Raw genomic sequence first — 18,886 nt, 5'->3', positions numbered from 1 at the left:
ATTCGACATTGTCACAGCCCCCTCCCGGCTCTCCTTGCTGTGATGACCGGTATTTTCAAGACGCCCAACCCCGAAGCAGTAAGCGAACAAAAGGCAACGGCAACACCTACAGGCCGCCAGGGATATCGAGCATTAAGGGGTAGTTGAGGCGCCTGGAGTCTGAGTGTGGCATAGATCGCCAGCCATTGAACGCTACATGTACTGTACATACATACATCTCTGTGTACGGAGTATTTACAACAGATGTTGGTGCCATCTCGATACCTTACGAAGTAATACAAATACATGTACTACCTACGGCCAACTGAGATACACGGACGTAACTTGCCTAGGGTGTGCTATGTATCCCTAGGCGGCCTACATTCAGGGGTTTCTCTGCTTCTTCGGTGCTTAACAATGAGAAGCCGACGATTTATTCTTGTTGATTGGTCGATCAGAAGTAGCGTCCTAATGCTGAGGTGAGACAGTAAACTATTCCAAGGTTTCCAGGTCTTAGGCCCGGGATGCCCAAATAGGGACGCCGGAATTAGCCTTAGCCCCTAATGAATAAACCGTTTGTGATGTGTTACAGTGTTCACGGGTGTACCTGAAAGAAAATTGGTAAGGTTACAAGGTAGGATTTATGCCTGAATCATGAATGTCATCAAGCTGGTCAACTCTCATATCAAACCGGATTAGGTCCGATGAGTGGCATCGGTGTGGAGCTGCAAGGTCAGAGATTGAGCGGACTAATGTTGATCCTACTCCGGGTGTACGTGTCTTGGATTCTCCACGAACTCGGAGAGTCAGAGACTCAAAGCCTCGGAGATTTATGCAGGGCATTGTTGGGATGCATATGTATAGTAGATGTATTGCACTGCGGTGATCTTGTTAACCCTAGAAGTTTTCCATATGCCACATATAGGATTGTAAGATATCAATTGCCCCTGAGTTACGACTAGATAAGGCCGCTCGTGTGCTCACCTACTATTTTAGGGACGGACGCCAAGGTTGGGGCCAGTTGGGGCCAGTTGGGGCCAACCTTCTATCTGATTAGGATGCTCGCCCTATGAGGGGGCAACCCGCCGCAGCCCTCAATCTGCCGATCTTGCACCGAAACATAAGGCAAATGTGTCCCACACGTGTTTGTGGAGTAACCCGCTGCGACCGTAACTGTTCGTGTCCTCAGGTCCTGGACTTTTTCATTTTTCTAGATTTCTCGATCTTCCTCCTTTTTTTAACTTCTTCATTCCTTATTCATTGCATGTGTTCCACGGCAAGGAAATCTCTCTTTCCTTAGCTCAGGAGAACATCACATGAACACATTCTTGTGATCTTGTCGCCATGAAATCTTCTTGGTCAGGGGATCTTCCCCAGAGGCTCGGTGGCAAGCTTGGAGATGCAGCTGTCTTTGCCCTGAAAGTCGCCCGATCCCCCCAACTCTATCTTGACAGTGGCTGGACGGCATGCCGGGCATATCTTTTCTCGGTCATCTTCATCTCTCTCCTTTTGTCCAAAGCATTCCACATTTTTGTCCATCTCAATTCTTTGACGATATTATCCCTCGTCGGCTGGGGCCCCACGTTCTTTTTCGCGGATCTCGTGCTCATTTTGCTCGCGCGCTGTCTGGCCCGATCGTACGAATGGCGAACCACACGAACAGTAGCAGCCATTGCTACTGTACTATTTAGGTAGGCTATCAACGGACCTGACGGACAAGCCATTTGCTAACAATCGCCCCAGCTTGTATACCTCGGCGATCACCTCTGCAAACATATCCTATACCGTCAACATGGGCTCGGAGATCCGGTGGCGGAAATCGAGTGGCTTCCATACCAAGAATCCCTCTTTCGGGCTCGTTCTGTCCGCCGTGGCTGTCGCTTTCCTCGCCCAAGGAGGTATCATGGTTGCCGCATACTTCGCCACACCTCATCTTTCTAGGGCTACCGCGGCCTTTTTGCGACTGTGGGCTGCAGTGCTGTCTGCCGCGGTAGGATACTTCCGTCGGAAAAAGGAAACCCTACCAGATCCCGCGATATACGAGCAGATAGCGATCGATGACTATGACGGTGATGACAGTGACTCTGTCGCACTGCTGGATGCACCGGGAACCTTGCCCGAGCAGAAGCAGAAGAGCAGCCCGTCGCTCGTGAAGCGTGTCATCGTTCTCGTGTGTACCTTGGTCTTCCTCTTCTTCCGTGGCATTCGTCCAAAAGATGTGGTTTACAGTTTCCTTTCTGTATCCCTGCCTCTTGCGCCATTCGCCGGAATCTTCTACCCTGTTCCTCAGGGCACTGTTGCATCGCTGCCTGGTGATTTCCTCTGGCTGGAAGGTCGTACTGCTCTGGATACCTTCCCCAAATTCGAATGGTTGGCTGCGAACGGCTCACCAGATGCCTTCCCAGATTGGTCCCCCTTCCTTTTCGAACACTTGAACGGAACTGCCGATAAGGAGTATCTACACTATAACCCAGCGAAAGATCCGCTTCACATTCCGAACCTGCAAAACGACCTTTTGGATACCATCCGTGATGTTCTCCGCAAAGGAGATGTCAAGATCAAGCATGTTATTCTGGTCAAGTTGGAGAGCAATCGCCAGGATGTGTTCCCCTTCCGTTCCGACTCCTATATCATGAAGCACATCAAAGAGTCCTATGGTGGCCAGATCCCCGATGAGATTATGGCCAAACTCGCCGATCTCACCCCTACGGCTGAAAGGTTGACTGGGTTCTCGACTGGATTCGAGAGCGCTACGCCTCGCCCGAAGCCCTACGGTGGTATCAGTGCCAAGAAGGCTTACACCTCCGGTACCTATACTATGAAGAGTATCACAGGTACTATGTGCGGTGTAAACCCCATCGCTGCCCAAAAAAACTTCGAATACTCACACGATATTTATCAGCCTTGCCTGCCGCGCATCTTTGAGGCGCTGAACCACCAAGCAAACATCTCTAATGAGTCGGAAGATTGGACCAACTGGCCGTGGCACCCTAAATGGATGCAATCTCACTACGGCACATATGACCACCAGGAACAGCTTACTCCGCACATGGGATTCAAGGATATCACCACGAAGGAAACGATCAATGCAGACGGTGCTAAATACATTCCCGAAGAGCCGGAGGAGGAGCAGAAATGGGGCCACCCGGACAAGACACTGAAGTTGTATATCCGGGATGCATTTGAGGAAGCGAAAAAGAACAACAACCGCCTCTTTATCGCTCACCTCACTCACAACACTCATACCCCTTGGTTCAAGCCCGGTGAATACGACCAGCTGCTTGGAAATTCGGATGGTTGGAATGAGAAAATCAATCGCTATCTGAACACCATCCGTTACCAGGATGAGTGGCTGGCCGATCTCCTTAACCTAATCGAAGAAGCCGGAGTCGCCGATGAGACCCTGCTCGTCATGGCAGGTGACCAGTAAGTTCCATCCAAGTGCCTCCCATGCTAATGCCCTCGCTAACTTCAAATCAGTGGTCTATCCCTTCCAAACGACGGTGGTATCACAGCCAACCACGACCCTCACGTCGCCAGTTTCCACGTCCCTCTCTTCTTGGCCCACCCAAAGCTACCCTCCGTCGAAGTCGACAGCGCTGTCCTCTCCACCCAGATCCTCCCATCCATCCTCGACATCCTCATCGAATCCGGCTCCGTCAACGACGGCTCGATGAAGGTCCTCAAGGACCTGCTTCCCTTGTACGAGGGCCAGTCCTTGCTCCGTCCCCTCATCCCCGAGCAGGGCAGCAAGCAAGAATGGCACTTCTCCACAATGAACCCCGGCGGTACCTGGATTTCCATGCGCGCAGCGGCAAAGCCATACCGTCTCGTCGTGCCGCTCATCCCCGATGCACCATGGCGATTCACGGATGTCGTCGCCGACGAATTCGAGCTCTCCCCCCTGGAAGATACCGACATTACGGCTCTGTTCGAGGCGGTGCAGTCGCAACATGGTATCACGGCCGCCAAGTGGCTGAGCGAGGCTGCTCATATCTCCCAGTGGTGGATTGCGGAGAATCACCGCCGCTGGGGCTATTCCCCCGAGGAAGCCAAACCAGCCGAATAGGCTCGCTTGTGCGATATTGTACATTTCGCTAGACACGGACCTTGTTTGATCTGGATTTGATGTCTTTTTTATGTCGATATGTCGGTTTGTGGATGCGGTTTGTCTTTCAAAAGCCGAGCGCGTTCAGCCTGACGCGTTTTGAAGTTCGCTGTATATATAATTACTTTGCCATTTTCTTTTGTGCCCAGCATCTCTTGCTGGGATGTGCATTTTGTGACTATTTTCATCTTTGTGTTGATATCCTCAATAATAATCCAGAGGGCAATCCGTCAATCTACCAATGCTGATTCTCAGATCAAATTATTTCTCTCTATATAACTCCTGTTCAAACAGAAAATCAGATGGCAAACGACGGATCTGCTGCCTCAAAAAACCGCATTACAGCCATCGTGACTATCGGATATCCCATGATGACATCGTGCAATCCAGTCTTCAGTATCTCCTCGCGAATGACGCCATTATCAGTCTTCCATTCCATCACCGACCCGCCAGCCCCTAGATCCGCCTTCGAATCAAGCTTCTTCTGCTCAAGCTCATCATAACTAATCCCCGAGGCCATCGACGCATTAACCGCGTGCCAAAAGACAAGTTCAGAATGGTGCCACGGAATATCGAAGTCATCCTGCGCATGAATAATCGCCACGCGGTACTTCTCCCCATTAAATTCGGTGGCTCGGATATATTGCGCAATAGAATCCTTGCTAAGCCACTTATCTCGAATGAAACGCTGGAGATATCTGAAGAGCAACGGGAACCTCGCAAGAGGTGACAGAATGGGCACCGTGCCTGCGATTCGATAGGTCGAGACTAGTGTCGCGACGTCCACGAATGGCGCGACTAGAACTGTGCCTGCGAAGACGATAGGCGGGTCTTGGATAGCGAGATGCTTGGATACCGCTATGCTGACGGCTGTGCCCATTGATTGTCCGAATATCAAGATCTGGGAGGCTGGGATCCCCGCGACGTTCATCGCCCAATCTACCACGGCCAGGGCGTCTATGACGAGTCCTGTTTCGGATGGTGAGCCTGTGCTTTTGCCGAACCCTCGGTAGTCGAATGTCAGAACATGGATCTTTCCAGGATGCCCGGCGGATAATGCGCGATAGTTAGGGACGCGGTATCCCGAGGCTACGGTTCCCCCGGCGCCGTGCATGTGCAGAATCAGGCGAGCATCGGGGTCCTCTCGCAACAATTGAAAGCCCAGGCGCGACTTGATGTCGGTGACGAAGCCTACTGGCTCCTCAATTAGAGACATTTGGTGCTTGCGGTATAACTCCACTGGGAGAATGTGCCAGGCGTACAGCTCTTGGCCGTCTGCCGTTTTGATAGAGAATGGCGTGACTTGATTTTTTAAGAATCCGAACGTCTCGGGGACATTGAGGTCTTTGAACCATGTCATCTGAATTGCGTGCAAATAGACGACATGTGATTGGAATGTTGATGTGGTGAGCAACCCGAGGAGGATCGCGTATAGCCCAACGCCAATAGCGATTGGTATTGACGCATATTTGAAGATAGAACCAGCTATCTCACTTGCTGTCATGATTGACTGAGACGCGAGAACGAGGTTATTGCAAAACGGAGGAAATCCTCAGGGGAGTCGTAAATGCTGGCAGTCTGACCTGGTGCAGCACACTAATTGAGTGGGGCGAGCTAACTCGCATACAGTTTACATACTTCCCCCACCTCAACTCCCTTTTTGAAGCGAAAGTCCCGTTCAAACATACTAGTTCGATGCTTTCTCCCGATGTTTGCCTTTAGAGAGAATCGTCATACCTTCTGAGCGCTTGTTCTCGCCTTTCCTTGTGGTCTGTCGGTTGATTTGCGCTGAAACAAGATTGGCCAGGTGGAGCGAAGATGAGCGGCTATTGTGGGGACTTGATTGGATAGACAAGACTTGTGCAAGCATCCCTGTCGTCGCATCGGCGTTTATATCACTCGTTGATGTGATATATCGCGCACTCTGAGACACGAGGAGCTCTAGAGTGAAAAGACACGGAAAATGGAAACGAGAGTTGATTCAGTGACGCCGAAACTAAGTACAAGGACAACCGCGAGGCATAGGTTGCCGGAACGTGCATGTCAACACCGGTGCCGAAAAGGGAACAGAATCAGAAAAAGGGCAGCCAGTACGCTGTGTTCTCATAGGCCTGATAAATAGCTGGGTCTGATGCTCTCAACGCGGCAAACACTTCACCGATCATCACAACGCGACTCAGAAGATAAAACACTGGCGACGAAAGACTGAAAATCGTCAAGACGCCATCCCAACGGACAACAACCTTCTCAAAATGCATGAATATAAGCATCGACACGATAGAGACGAAGGCGGAAACTCGCCAGAGCCACAATTCAACTATGGACGGGAACGTAGTATTCCAAGACACAAGATGAAGGGCGCCAAATGAGACCCCAAATAGACACGTCAATGGCCAAATCTTCGATCTGTATAGATCAGGATCCCAATGAGCCACGACGATCTCCTTACGAATCTCAGTTTGACCCTCCACGTCTTGAGCTTCACGTTCGCTGACTGCAGTAGCGTATGGGTTTTCAGGACTCGGATGACGATCCGGGCCTTTGAGAGTCTTTGTCCGAGCCTCCCGTATAAGTCTGTCCTCCTCTTCCTTCTCGAATACCCGAGGAGTAAGATACCATATATTCCAATATGAGACCTGCTCTTTCATCCCTTCGTTGTCAAACTTGTTGCTGACCGCCATTGATTCAAAGAGGCGCATCTGTCCCTGACTCATTCTCGGGAGGTCGATGATAGACGATGACCGGACGTCCTTGGGCTTGTTCCACCAAAAGAAATATGTCACAACGAACAGTGGGATATAACCCAGCGTCATGGACTCCAACTGTGAGATAGGAAGGTGAAACCCAATGCGCAGTATGCACTGCGCTGAGAACCAGGTCACCTGGATCAGTGCCAGTAGCTTTGCAGCATTATCTGATTTGCTCTTGTCGCAGATATTATCCAGAGACAGGCCCCAGTTTGCATGGTCTTCCCACCGAATGATACCTTGCTGTAGTAGCCAAGTGTATTGATTGGGCCAAATGACACGGTCGCCGTTTGGCGTTCGGTATCGTAACGCCAGCATGCTGACGTAGAAGGCGTGGATGAGTTTGAGTTCACCCGAGGTGAAGTCGGCGCACTCTCGTTGCATTCTCCGACACTGGGACCATTCTTGCAGTCCTTCGACTGCGATCAACTCTGGGGCGAATATTGTCTTGAAGAACAGAGCAATCTTGTGTAGTGTTGCGTAGCGCTCTCGTTTGTACACTCTGGGATGAATGACGACCCACGTGCACAGAAAGATCGTGGCCAGACATGTTGTTATCAAACTGATAGTGCCTCGGCTGGCGTTTTCCCAGGTCCATCCAACAAGGTCGTGATTTGGTGAAGTAGTGTTGCAATTTTGACATGAAATATCACCCATTGGGGCGTTTCCTGGACTCGAAGCAGGCGTGCGCTGCTGTCAGTCCACTATGCGCCAGAGAACAACATGAAAGGGCATAAATGACCCAGAGTCGACGTTTCGTAACCTGGCCCATAACTCATTGAGATAATGGAAATACTTAAATGTCCCAATAGCCGCTGGATATCATAGTAAGTCTAAAGATATTGACGTGGTCATGTCGGATGTGCAGGGGCAAGGCGATCCAGATTCCAGACGCCGAGAACATGACTCGTAAACTGTTTATGAATAGATGAGGGACAGAAGAATAGTAGCATCTGCAGTTCCTACTGGTGAGCTCACTGAGTATGGTGGATCTAAACGCGGCTGAGTGAGGCACTAATGATAACGGTTCTATAGCCGCCACGATATTAGGGCGCAATATCCACAAGCATCATGTCCAATCAATCGACGCCATCAATTTGATCTCGCTGGGCATCTTTCTTTGTTATTTCTCGATTGGGACCTCGGGTTTCATGACTCAAGGAGACCGCCAAAGACAGCGCTACAGTATGAGCTCCATGAACGTCGATGCGCAAAGATAATCTAATACCACAATAAGAATAGCCCAGCTCACAACTGGATCCACCGGAGTCCCAAAGTGAGCAACGTTCCCATCCTACATGACAGGGATACCGTCGTACCTATCGCACTGCTATCTCATCAGAACAGTCGGTCTTTGGTCAGGGGCCAGTTCCGTTGTTTATATGCTCTGTCAAGATTTCAATTAATCATAGGCTGAGAAGGTCTTCGATATGAAGGACGCATCACTCATCCGCTCGGGCATCACTTCATCAAAGGAAACGATACTACTACTCTCCCTACGGCTCGCTTCCTCGAGAGCCGCGGTTGAACCTCACCACTGGAATAATGTCAGGGAACAGGGTTGACGATATTGACGAAACAAACGAGTTTATCACGCTGCAGATAGGAGCCCACTGACTCCTGCTAGACTGATAACCTCCAGGTCATGATCCTGTAGCACGTGCGAGGAGTCCCTTAATTTACCCAGACTATTATCTAATGTCTTTTCGACGGACTTGACGGCCCTTCATGACTGTCCAAAATATTCTAGCACTTCGAACAATAATCGCACGTTTCGAACATTCTTGTGGCTGGGGCCTAGGTTCCCACGTCCAGCGCAACAAGTGCGGAGTGAGAATATAGCGCCAGCATGTGCAGATTTCCCAACAGAGCCTCCAGCCACACATCATTTCGTCTGAGCCTCAACTGGCAGGTGACTTCGAAGTCAGTCACATTTGATATCACCTGACCCCCGTATTTAAACCCCCGCTTCTCGGTTTCCTTTCTTCTTCTTTTCTTCCTCCTCACGTCTGTTGGAGTCGATAACCGTTCGCTAAGAGGATCAACCCAGATTCTCGAAGGCCAAGTCACCCCAGAATTGTGTATTCCTCGTCTTTTAACTAAGATTTGGGGAGACCATTTCTTGGGAAACTTCCAAGACTCACATGCTCCGTGTGCATGGTCTGCAGCGTCAATCGTTCATTCTTTGACCAACTCATATCATTCCTTCTGATAACCATAGGGTTATCTCAACGTTTTTGGTCATTTTTCATGAGTATATCTTGGCACTAGGGTTCCTTTGCGCCGTTATGTTCAAACGCTCTTTCGTAGGCAAGGACCGGGCGGGCAAGACCGTCAAGATTGCCAAGAAGAAATACGACGAGCTAGTGAAGGAGAAGTTGAGTCAGAAAGTGGACAGATCCTCAATGGGAAGGTGTGTAATTCCATATTTATCGAGTTCAACGTTAGCGAATCCAGGAAGATTGATTATATGCTGATTGTAACCCCATAGTCCTCTTACCAGCCCCATCGTCACGATGCTTGTTGGCCGCGATCAGCGTCTCTTTGCCGCTCATGAAGATGTCCTATCTGTGTCGCCGTTCTTCAGTGCTGCTCTGAAGGAGCAGTTCCTCGAAGACGGCGCCAAGCAATTGACTTTGCCTGATGAGTGAGACAGAATCCCTCCCCTCTTCTTTACACAGAAGCTCATTCCTGAAATAGGGAACCCGAGATCCTATCGTGTATACTCGAGTATTTGTACAAGGGTGACTACTACCCCCGCTTGTTGCTTAAGCACAGGTCCTCTTGGACACTCGAGGATGCCCGCGATATCAATGAAGGCGGTGGTCGTGGGTCGAGCGAGCCAACAATCCTCCACCCGGGCGTGGGAGATCTCATTCTCCGAGATACGGTGGTGTACTGTGCTGCCGAGAAGTACGGCTTGGAAGAGCTCAAGCGCCTTGCCCTTCGGAAGCAGGGTCTACAGAGCGGAATCTCAGCCGACGTGATTTTGCGGTCTGCTCGATATGCATATGACAACACCCCGGATTCTGATTCTCGACTACGCGCTCATTATCTGGCTCTCATCATCCGCTGTCGTAAGACTTTCAAGAGCAGTGGAACCTTGCAGATGGAGATGGAGGAGGGGGGCAAATTGTTTTTCGATCTCTTTGTGGCAATGTGCAACCACATGGACGATCTCTCGGAGCTGCGGTACGATTCACCTCCCCATTCCCCTTCTGCGTCCACTTCTCCTTCCCCTTCGCCCTCGCCCTCGCCCACATGCTCTTAACGTCCTTTGCGTCTTTACTGCTGACTTGCTCCACAAATCCGATCTCTGAGTGCTTACACTCCTATTCACTAGCGTCAAGCGATCGCCGAGATTCTTCTAAGCGGCTGTACCTTTCCTTGGTACTGGATCAAGCTATTTGCATGTGCTTTTTGAAATTGAACAAGGGATACATCAATCTCACCAGAATGGCACTTTGACAACGAACTTGCAATGGTCTGTTCTTTTGCGTTGATGGCAACCTAATCTTCGCTTCTCTCGAGGTTGGCCGCCCTTTTGGTCTGAAGAACCGACCTTATTCATTTTTAATTGGATCCACGGCGTATGGTGACTTGCGTTGGACCCCTCCACTCCACACTCCTTGAGACGAATCGTTCTTGGAACAATTTCCTGCAATTTGGACTTATCTTTCTGCTTGTGATTTGTTGCGACAGTGTGCGTAGGCATGTTGTGGTTAATCCGTTGATCGCATAGCCTGTTCTTGGGCAACGTGCCCTCAATGGTGATGAGAAAACAGAAATGAAGAAACTTGGCCACCTCAATTGAGCTACTGGAGCTGTACAACAGTCACGTAGTGATATCTTTCCATCCCAAGCTGAATTGGAACGGGTCTTGGTGAACTGTATATGCTGGCCTCGTCTTTTTCTGGACTAGCGATTGTTTTGCTTTCAATGTTTTCTATAAGCCCTGTCCTGTCATATGATCATCAACCACTTCGTTTGCAATTCTGTACAAGAGGCACAGCCCGGCTATTTCTCATGGTCATGGGATGGAAGATACGGAAAGCGACATGTCATATGACAAGGAATATTCCTTGATAGTTGTCGATATCACACTACCTATACCTGACAAACTCACTTCACTTCCTTCCTACCTCGATCTCTCAGCACCTACCGCACAAACTTCTTCAGCTCATCTCTTAACCCATCACCTTTATCTTCCATCTCTCAAGGAACGCCTCTACCACTTGACGCGTGTTCACTGGATCGGTATGTTCTTCTTTCTATTGACTGCACCAGTGACAAATGGATATCAAGTTCCTAGTCAAGGATCAACAACCTCGACTCCGTGTCCTAACAAGCCGCACAAAACTAGACCCAATCCGTGAATAGGACCAGCACGGACTTTACATCCTTTGATATGCATGCGTCAAAGACAAAGAGGTCTCTGTTTAGGGACATCTACCTTTCCGATCAGAAAAGGAATTCAAGCAACGCAATTCGATTTCCGGGCAACTAGGTACCAGCCTAGTAAAGATCATCAGAGGACTTTGCCTGTGGTATCTCATATCGCAAAAGAACGCATTGACGCAACACACAGTGGGATCAACGGATGGATGTTGCCCTGGTAGCCAGGGCTTACGCATCCATAGCGAAGGCGTCATATCCCTTACTCAACCTTGACCGTGTTCTTGGTGCCCTCAGCGGACTCCTCATCGTCCTCAACCTTGGCGATCTCCTGGGTGACCTCAGTAGGCTCAGCGGCCTCAACCTTGATCGTCTGGTTGGTGTTCTCAGCAGGCTCAACCTTGATCATCTGCTTGGTGGTCTCAGCAGGCTCAGTGGCCTCAACCTTTATATCCTCCTTGATGGCCACAGCGGCCTCCTCAGCGGCCTCAGCAGGCTCAGCGCTAGACTTGGCAGGCTCCTTGCTGGCCTCCTTCGTCTCTTTCTTGATAACCTCCTGAGGCTCGGTGACAGCCTCGGCAACCTGGGCAGAATCCTCCTTTTGTCCGTTCAGGTGCTTGCTATCGGTGCTGCCCGCGGACTCGTCGTCATAGCCCTCAGAAATATCCGCCCTTATCCCAGCCCTCATACACCCACCTATCCAAACGCGTGTCGAAATGCCGCCACAACCGGAGAAGAAAGTGCCTGCATCTGTCGAGGAGTGGAAAGCCGCAGCCCAGCCAAATGGAACCATCATGGTCGATATCGGCGCCAGCTTCCACGAGCAGTTCAGCTGAAACCGGGCTCTGATATGAATGAAGAAGACTTCCTTCATCTCAAAGCTGTTTGGCCAAACGCAGGTTTCGACTTGATGGACAAACAGCACCTGCATACTCAGCTCAGACTAGGCACCTGGTTCACCAAAGCTCATCAGGACCTAGACGATTCTCCGGACATTGACCGGTACTCAGCGCAGTGGAGCGGAGAGATGCACCGAGCCCAGATATCGGTATGTTCTGGGCTGCTTACGAGCAGCAGTATCAGGTCAGCCAATTGCTTCATGACAAGAGCACTGCGAAGAGGGCATATAGGATGAATGAAGAGCATGTGAATATGTCTCTTGGGAATTTTGTTCAGGCAGTATGTGCCTGCCATCCTGGCCTCGATATCAGTTGCAACCCCAGAACCTGACTCCTTAGTGGCAGCAGCCTTGCAATCACGTTTGGGCTTCTCCGTGCCGGCATCGGTGCCCTCGGGGCTCTTTTTGGCGGTCTCCTTGATGCCCTTTTTGGTAGGCTCCTCAGCGGTCTCAGTGGCAGCGGCCTTGCGGCTGCGGGTGGCCTTGACTTTGTTTTCGGGAGCATCGGCGGTCTGCTTGGTGTGCTTGGTCCTCTCCGTAGCCTCAGTGGGCTTCTCCTCCTTGATACTCTTGGCGCCGCCGAAGGCTGCCAACGCCTCAAAGACCAAGAATGGCGTGAAGGATCCAGTCTCGCCCAGGTTGCCGAGGCTGTCACCGAGACTGGGGAGGTTATCAAGATGGAGACGAAGGAGGCCAGCAAGGAGCCTGCTGAGGCCGCTGAGGAGGCCGCTGTAGCCATCAAGGAGGATGTCAAGGTTGAGGCCACTGAGCCTGCTGAGAACACCAAGGAGACGATCAAGCTTGAGGCCGCTGAGCCTACTGAGGCCACCAAGGAGACCGCCAAGCTCGAGTGCGATGAGGAGTCTGCTGAGGTCACCAAGAACACGGTCAAGGTTGAGTAAGGGATATGACGCTTTCGCTATGGATGCATAAGCCCTGGCTACCAGGGCAACATCCATGCGATGATCCCACTGCGTGTTGCGTCAATGTGTTTTGCGATATGAGATACCAGAGGCAAAGTCCTCTGATGATGTTTACTAGGCTGGTACCTAGTTGCCCGGAAATCGAATTGCTTTTCTTGAATTCTCTTTCTGGTAGGAAAGGTAGATGTCCCTAAACAGAGAAACAGAGACCTCTGTGTCTTTGACGCCTGCATACACTCGGCTTAGAGTAGCGCCCAGTTTACCTGAATTTCTACATTTCCTGAGCCGTTTCTACGAAATGACGAAACCGGGGAATGGGAATAATGATTATAATATGCCATCCAGTGATGAACCATGAAAGTGAACGATCGCCTTATGCTATTGGTATCCTGAAGATAGAGAAACAAGGACAAAAACAGAAATGGATATCCATTTGTCACTGGTGCAGTCAAAAAATTGCTATGGTTGCGAAGGCTGCCAACGCCGTACTACGAAGGTGCATAGCGGCCAACAGTCGAGTGCCTGATTTAAATGGTTTTATGGCCTATTTAGTACTAGTGTATAGTGATTTTAGACCGCCTTCGACACCGCTTAATACCATGTTTTGTAACTAGTCCTGTAAGTTGAAAGCCACCAACTGGGAGTTGAAGCTATTCCCACACCCCAAAATGGCGCTTTTTGCCATATAGAGGACAAGTTCTACCTTGCTGAGGCTATGGTAAAGGTAGGGAAAAAGCAGGTTCCTCGATGGATCTCAGGGATCCCAGAGATGTTTTCTGGGTATAGTGGAGGAATTCATTTCAAAGTTTCCAACACCGAAGCTACATGTGGTTGTCGCACGGTATGAAGGCGCAATTGATAATTGGCCGGATTCCAGTATCGTGATACGTACATCTGGTGAAGCTATTCCCGCAGCTGTAGCTAGTGAACCAATTCCTACGGTTGCCGCTAGTGGAGCTATTCCCGCAACGCCTACACCCAGATCGCCGTCTCCAGTATGGGTATCGCCTCCTACTTTTGCAACACCGCCTCCTGCTACAATCATCGAGTTGTCGTCGCCTGCCGCAGCCACCGAAAGCGCAATCCGTCCAAACACTCGAAGGGGAAGCGCAGCAAGGGGCCAGAAGCGGGCTCGGCCGCAGGCTGAGGGCACTTCACCACGCCGGAGCCAAAGGAGACGGAGAGCTTAGGGGGGTGGGGACACATTGGAGCCAAAGGAGACGAAGGGTTTAGGGAAATAGGGACTTTGTACGGTCAGAAATGCCTTAGAATAGGGTGATACACTGGTTTTTACTATTGGAATAGCTTCTTCAACTCCTAAGATCGATGAAAAACAGGATATGGGGGGTGTGAATAGCTTCAAATATGGGCTTTTGCAGTTCCAAGGTTGTTGAACTTTGGAACTTTGCTTACTAGGAGATCTGTCATAACTAGTAATTCTGGTATTTTAATTTCCAGCCAGTCTAAATTCAGGCCAATTCAGGCCAATTCAGGCATTAACACACCAAAATCAGGCACTCGACTGTTGGCCGCTATGCACCTTCGTAAACGCCTCAAAGACCAAGAATGGCGTCAAGGAGAATCCTCCTTTTGTCCGTTCTGGGGCTTGTCATCAGCGCTGCCCGCGGACTTGTCCTCAGAGCCCTCAGAAGACTCCTTCGCGGCAGCAGCCTTGCGATCACGCTTGGGCTTCCCCTTGCCGGCATCGGTGCCCTCAGGGGTCTTCTTCGCGGTCTCCTTGTTGCCCTTCTTGGTCAGCTCCTCAGCGGGCTCAGTGGCAGCGGCCTTGCGGTTGCGGGTGGCCTTGGCCTTCTTGTCGGGAGCATCGGCGGTCTCCTTGACACTCTTGGCGCCGCGGGTGCGCTTTGGCTTCTCCGTGGCCTCAGCGGGCTGCTCCTCCTTGACGCCTTTCGGCCCTTTCTTGATCTTTGACCCGTTGGCAGCCTTCGTACCATTGGCACGTTTCGCGGTCTTGCCGTTAGTAATGGCATTCTCGTTGTCAGTAGACGACGTTTCCTCCTTTTTGACTTCACTCTTCGTGGGGGAGAGCGCTTCTTGGACGCGTCGGCAGGAACAGCCGCCTTCTTACTGGCGGGTTCGCCCTCCTTCTCAGCGGCAGAAGCACCCTTGTCAGAAACCTTCTTACCCCCAGTGGCACGTTTCTTGGTTTCCTTGGTAGCGGCAGAAAAGGTAATCTTAAGCTTCTTCTGAGGAGCCGTCTCTTTCTTGAGTTCCTCGTCGGAATCCTTGTCAGCAACCTTCTTACCGCCAGTGGCACGTTTCTTGGTTTCCTTGGTAGCGGCAGAAAAGGTAATTTTAAGCTTCTTCTGAGGAGCCGTCTCTTTCTTGTGTTCCTCCTCGGATTCGCCGTCAGCATTGGTAGCAGTGGTCTTGCGGTTTCGAAGAGATCGTCGGAGCTGCGACTTGGGCTCCGCATTAGCAGCGTCAACCTCATCCTGGGTACGCTTCTTGCCACGGGCAACTTTCTCAGCCTTCACCTCAGAAGTGGTATCAATGGACTCATCCTCGGACGCCTTCTTGGCAGGGCGACCACGCTTCTTAGACGCCTTGGGCTCGCTCTCAGCGGTGGCAATCTCAGTGACGGCAGCATCCGAAATAGCAGTGTCGTTGTCTGTGGCCTTCTTGGCGCGAGCACGCTTCTTCTTGGGCTGGTCCTCAGCACCCTCAGCGTCAGAGAGCTCATGCTTGACAACAGAAGATGACTCCTCGGATTCCTTTGACTGTAACTGGAATTAGTATCTCATTTGGTCCGAGATCCAAAAATGAAAGCCACGAACCTCCTCAGTCTTAGCATTGGCCTTGGTAGCACGAGGACGCATGCCCGTCTTTCCAGGTCGGTTGAATTCAACGTCCTATTCCCCCAATTAGCTTCTACCGCAGCTGTGGAGTGAGATGTCAGGATTGTGAACTTACGCCATTCCATTCCTCATCGTCAACGTGGCCATTCTTAAGGGCCCTGTCAATCCTGGCCCGGTCGTCGACATCAAGCTCCTCGTAGCCATCGAGCTCGGAGGTATCGTTCTCATCAGAAAGAGAATTCTTAATGTTCTCGATCATCTTGGGAGTCAAGCAGCCCCTGAACGAGATCAGCTTTTGGAACAATCTACTTGGAGGATTGAAGCCAAGTTGAAGCAACCGTACTCACCAGTGGCGCCAGGCCCAGCTTTGGAAGCTCTGACCATCGATCCAGGTACCAATGCGGAGTTCGCCCTTGGCAATCTTGACCTGCTTCTTAATACACTCCGGGCTCTTGCAGCCAGCTCGGCCTTGGCGAGCAGTTTCTGATCATGGGGTTAGCAATGAGGTCATACACTCTTGGTCGAGAAGGAGCAGTCTTCGGTGGACGGGATGAAACATACCAATGCGATAAGGCATGTTGACTAGTGCTCAATGATTGGAAATTTGTTGATAAACTCGTAGCAGCCAGGCTAGAGGTGAGTAAAGATGTTAGATGTAATTGTGTCGCAATTCGAGAAGTTATGCGAGTCGTAGTAGATGAAGTTGAAAAGAAGAAGTTGGGAGAAGAAGAGCGTGTGCAACCTGGTTTATAAAGGGCCAGCTGGAGAGAAACTATTATGTTTCAGCGACCACCTAATTGAAGCGAGTGTCAATTGTATGAAGAATAGAGAATAACAGTTATAACACTTTATTGTTGTATCTGAATTCAATATTTTCTCTATTTCCATTCATGATTGTTCGAAGACAAAGGAAGTATATTTGGTGTGGTGCCCCTTGAATGATCTGCGTATACGGAGTATAGGACGTTGAATACTACATTTTTTTAATTTCAGCAGTTTGTTCTATTCAATTAGACTTTAACAATACAATTCCATTCATTGAGTGGAATGTCTGGGGAATTAAAGTGGCTGGGAATCTTATTGAAAATACTCCGATTGTATCAGGGCTTCCATGCCCTAAACCTCTGGCAGCTTTAGCTGACAGATGAAGCATCTTTCTACGGCTGTAACACGGCCTCCTTCCATAATACTGGGCAAATGGATATCTTCCTATCTTCTAGGTATTAGACTGTCTAGATATTGAGCTAACATAGACTTGTAAGGGTCGCTGTCCTCCATGGAAGCAAATATTTTCCTGTACTTTTCGTTCGCTTCCAGCATAATGCGCTCGATATCGTCAAGCCACAGTCACCCCGGAATTGTGTATCTCTCGTCCTTTGACTAAGACCTGGGGAGACCATTCCTTGGGAAACTTCCAAGACTCACATGCTCCGTGTGCATGGTCTGCGACGTCAATCGATTGACTTTGCCTGATGAGAGAGACAGAATTTCTCCCACGTTCTTTGCACAAAGTTCAACCCTGAACAGGGAACCCGGGATCCCATCGTGTATACTCGAGTATTTTTACAAGGGTGACTACTACCCCCGCTTGTTGCATAAGCACAGAGCCTCTTGGACACTCGAGGATGCCCGCGATATTAATGAAACCGGTGGCTGTCGGTCGAGCGAGCCAACAATCTTCCACCCGGGCGTGGGTGATCTCATTCTCTGAGATACGGTGGTGTACTGTGCTGCCAAGAAGTACGGCTTGGAAGAGCTCAAGCGCCTTGCCCTTCGAAAGCAGGGTCTACAGAGCGGGATCTCAGCCGACGTGATTCTGCGGTCTGCTCGGTATCATACGGTATGCATATGACAACACCCCGGATTCTGATTCTCGACTAGCTGTTGTTTTTCTTTCGACGTTTTCTATAAACCCTGTCACATCAACAACTTCGTTTGCAGTTCTGTACAATAGGCACAGCCGCACAGGGCTATTCGTCATGGTCATGTAATTGAAGATACAGAAAGCGTCATGTCATATGAGAAGGAATGCTTGGTAGTTGTCGATATCACACTACTCATACCTGACAAACCCACTTCATGAAGTTCATGTGACGATTAAGTGGCCGTAAAGAGGTTTGAGCGCAGGTATGGACTTGTCATGTGATTAGTCCTGTGCCCAGAGACGGGATAAAAGGCTTCTTCGCTCACTCCTTTCTTGTCCTTCTTTCCTTCTTTCTTCATACTTGTTATTCTAGGTGAACGCACTCTTTCTTACGGAAGACTTGGCCGACAACCCACTTCACTTCCTTCCTGCCTCGATGTCTCAGCACCCACCGCACAAACATTTTCAACTCATCGGTATGTTCTTCTTTCATTCTATTGACTGCACCAGTGACAAATGGATAATAGTCAAAGGTCAACAACCTCGACTCCGTGTCCTAACAAGCCGCACAGAACTAGACCCAATTCGGGAATAGGACGAGCTGCGCCTCCCGGCACGAAACATGTAAGTATTATCTCCATTTCAACTCATACCTACAAGAAGCTTCCTGTATCTTTGGATTGATCACTCATTTGCTCTCTCCCGTCGTTTATTTGCAAAGACCAAAAGGCTAACACGACAAAAGCAAATGGATCGCATTTTAAGACATCTTCGTCCTAGATGCGTGACTGGACCACCTGGGCAATCCTCTCCCACGAGCTCACAGACAGCCAGACGCCAAGATCTGGGATGACCTTGTCTCATCATTCGGACAAACCCCGGTCTTGACTTTCGGAAGGACATGTCTGTCCGGGAATTGGACGTCCGATGCTCCCAAGACGAAGACCATGATCTGCATCTCAGTCATCCCGAATCCCAGATTTGTCAACACACCCCATACGCATGATGACCCAACCAACAAGTCAATCGAAGAGAGGGCCAAGTGCTTTCCAGGGTGGAAAAATTGAAGGATTCAAAATCCCAGAAACATACGACGAATGGCTGCAGCTTGTTATATACAGACACATTACATGATGCAAGTAGCGTGGATCTC

At 50.1% G+C, this 18,886-nt stretch overlaps 9 protein-coding genes across 9 annotated transcripts; 4 read left to right on the top strand and 5 right to left on the bottom strand.

The window, feature by feature from the left end:
• Positions 1 to 1,323: 1,323 nt before the first annotated feature.
• On the top strand, positions 1,324 to 4,048 carry N7515_004838 (uncharacterized protein; the record flags this gene model as incomplete). The annotated part of the gene is made up of 3 exons (XM_056665582.1): positions 1,324 to 1,670; positions 1,723 to 3,405; positions 3,460 to 4,048. The coding sequence occupies 3 exons, from the start codon at positions 1,324 to 1,326 to the stop codon at positions 4,046 to 4,048; spliced, it is 2,619 nt and encodes an 872-aa protein (XP_056522532.1).
• Positions 4,049 to 4,385: 337 nt separating this feature from the next.
• Positions 4,386 to 5,591, bottom strand: N7515_004837 (alpha/beta hydrolase; the record flags this gene model as incomplete). The annotated part of the gene is made up of 1 exon (XM_056665581.1): positions 4,386 to 5,591. One exon carries the CDS (start codon positions 5,589 to 5,591, stop codon positions 4,386 to 4,388), a length of 1,206 nt encoding a protein of 401 aa, XP_056522531.1.
• A 568-nt stretch (positions 5,592 to 6,159) lies between these two features.
• N7515_004836 (uncharacterized protein) lies at positions 6,160 to 7,491 on the bottom strand (the record flags this gene model as incomplete). The annotated part of the gene is made up of 1 exon (XM_056665580.1): positions 6,160 to 7,491. One exon carries the CDS (start codon positions 7,489 to 7,491, stop codon positions 6,160 to 6,162), a length of 1,332 nt encoding a protein of 443 aa, XP_056522530.1.
• A 1,631-nt stretch (positions 7,492 to 9,122) lies between these two features.
• Positions 9,123 to 10,205, top strand: N7515_004835 (BTB/POZ domain-containing protein; the record flags this gene model as incomplete). Its single annotated transcript, XM_056665579.1, has 4 exons — positions 9,123 to 9,247; positions 9,326 to 9,481; positions 9,535 to 10,026; positions 10,178 to 10,205. 4 exons carry the CDS (start codon positions 9,123 to 9,125, stop codon positions 10,203 to 10,205), a joined length of 801 nt encoding a protein of 266 aa, XP_056522529.1.
• Positions 10,206 to 11,491: 1,286 nt separating this feature from the next.
• Positions 11,492 to 12,025, bottom strand: N7515_004834 (uncharacterized protein; the record flags this gene model as incomplete). Its single annotated transcript, XM_056665578.1, has 1 exon — positions 11,492 to 12,025. One exon carries the CDS (start codon positions 12,023 to 12,025, stop codon positions 11,492 to 11,494), a length of 534 nt encoding a protein of 177 aa, XP_056522528.1.
• Positions 12,026 to 12,198: 173 nt separating this feature from the next.
• On the bottom strand, positions 12,199 to 13,086 carry N7515_004833 (uncharacterized protein; the record flags this gene model as incomplete). The annotated part of the gene is made up of 1 exon (XM_056665577.1): positions 12,199 to 13,086. The coding sequence occupies one exon, from the start codon at positions 13,084 to 13,086 to the stop codon at positions 12,199 to 12,201; it is 888 nt and encodes a 295-aa protein (XP_056522527.1).
• Positions 13,087 to 13,819: 733 nt separating this feature from the next.
• Positions 13,820 to 14,197, top strand: N7515_004832 (uncharacterized protein; the record flags this gene model as incomplete). The annotated part of the gene is made up of 2 exons (XM_056665576.1): positions 13,820 to 13,891; positions 14,003 to 14,197. The coding sequence occupies 2 exons, from the start codon at positions 13,820 to 13,822 to the stop codon at positions 14,195 to 14,197; spliced, it is 267 nt and encodes an 88-aa protein (XP_056522526.1).
• A 425-nt stretch (positions 14,198 to 14,622) lies between these two features.
• On the bottom strand, positions 14,623 to 16,446 carry N7515_004831 (PARP-type zinc finger-containing protein; the record flags this gene model as incomplete). Its single annotated transcript, XM_056665575.1, has 6 exons — positions 14,623 to 15,042; positions 15,084 to 15,791; positions 15,849 to 15,923; positions 15,985 to 16,147; positions 16,217 to 16,352; positions 16,431 to 16,446. 6 exons carry the CDS (start codon positions 16,444 to 16,446, stop codon positions 14,623 to 14,625), a joined length of 1,518 nt encoding a protein of 505 aa, XP_056522525.1.
• An 861-nt stretch (positions 16,447 to 17,307) lies between these two features.
• Positions 17,308 to 17,721, top strand: N7515_004830 (uncharacterized protein; the record flags this gene model as incomplete). The annotated part of the gene is given in 2 exon segments (XM_056665574.1): positions 17,308 to 17,563; positions 17,582 to 17,721. 2 exon segments carry the CDS (start codon positions 17,308 to 17,310, stop codon positions 17,719 to 17,721), a joined length of 396 nt encoding a protein of 131 aa, XP_056522524.1.
• Positions 17,722 to 18,886: the final 1,165 nt, after the last annotated feature.

This window comes from Penicillium bovifimosum (genome assembly GCF_028826915.1).
Source record: "Penicillium bovifimosum strain IBT 22155 chromosome Unknown utg000004l_segment0_segment0, whole genome shotgun sequence".
Classification (NCBI taxonomy): Eukaryota; Fungi; Ascomycota; class Eurotiomycetes; order Eurotiales; family Aspergillaceae; genus Penicillium; species Penicillium bovifimosum.
This window is presented reverse-complemented; position numbering and strand designations above follow the sequence as displayed.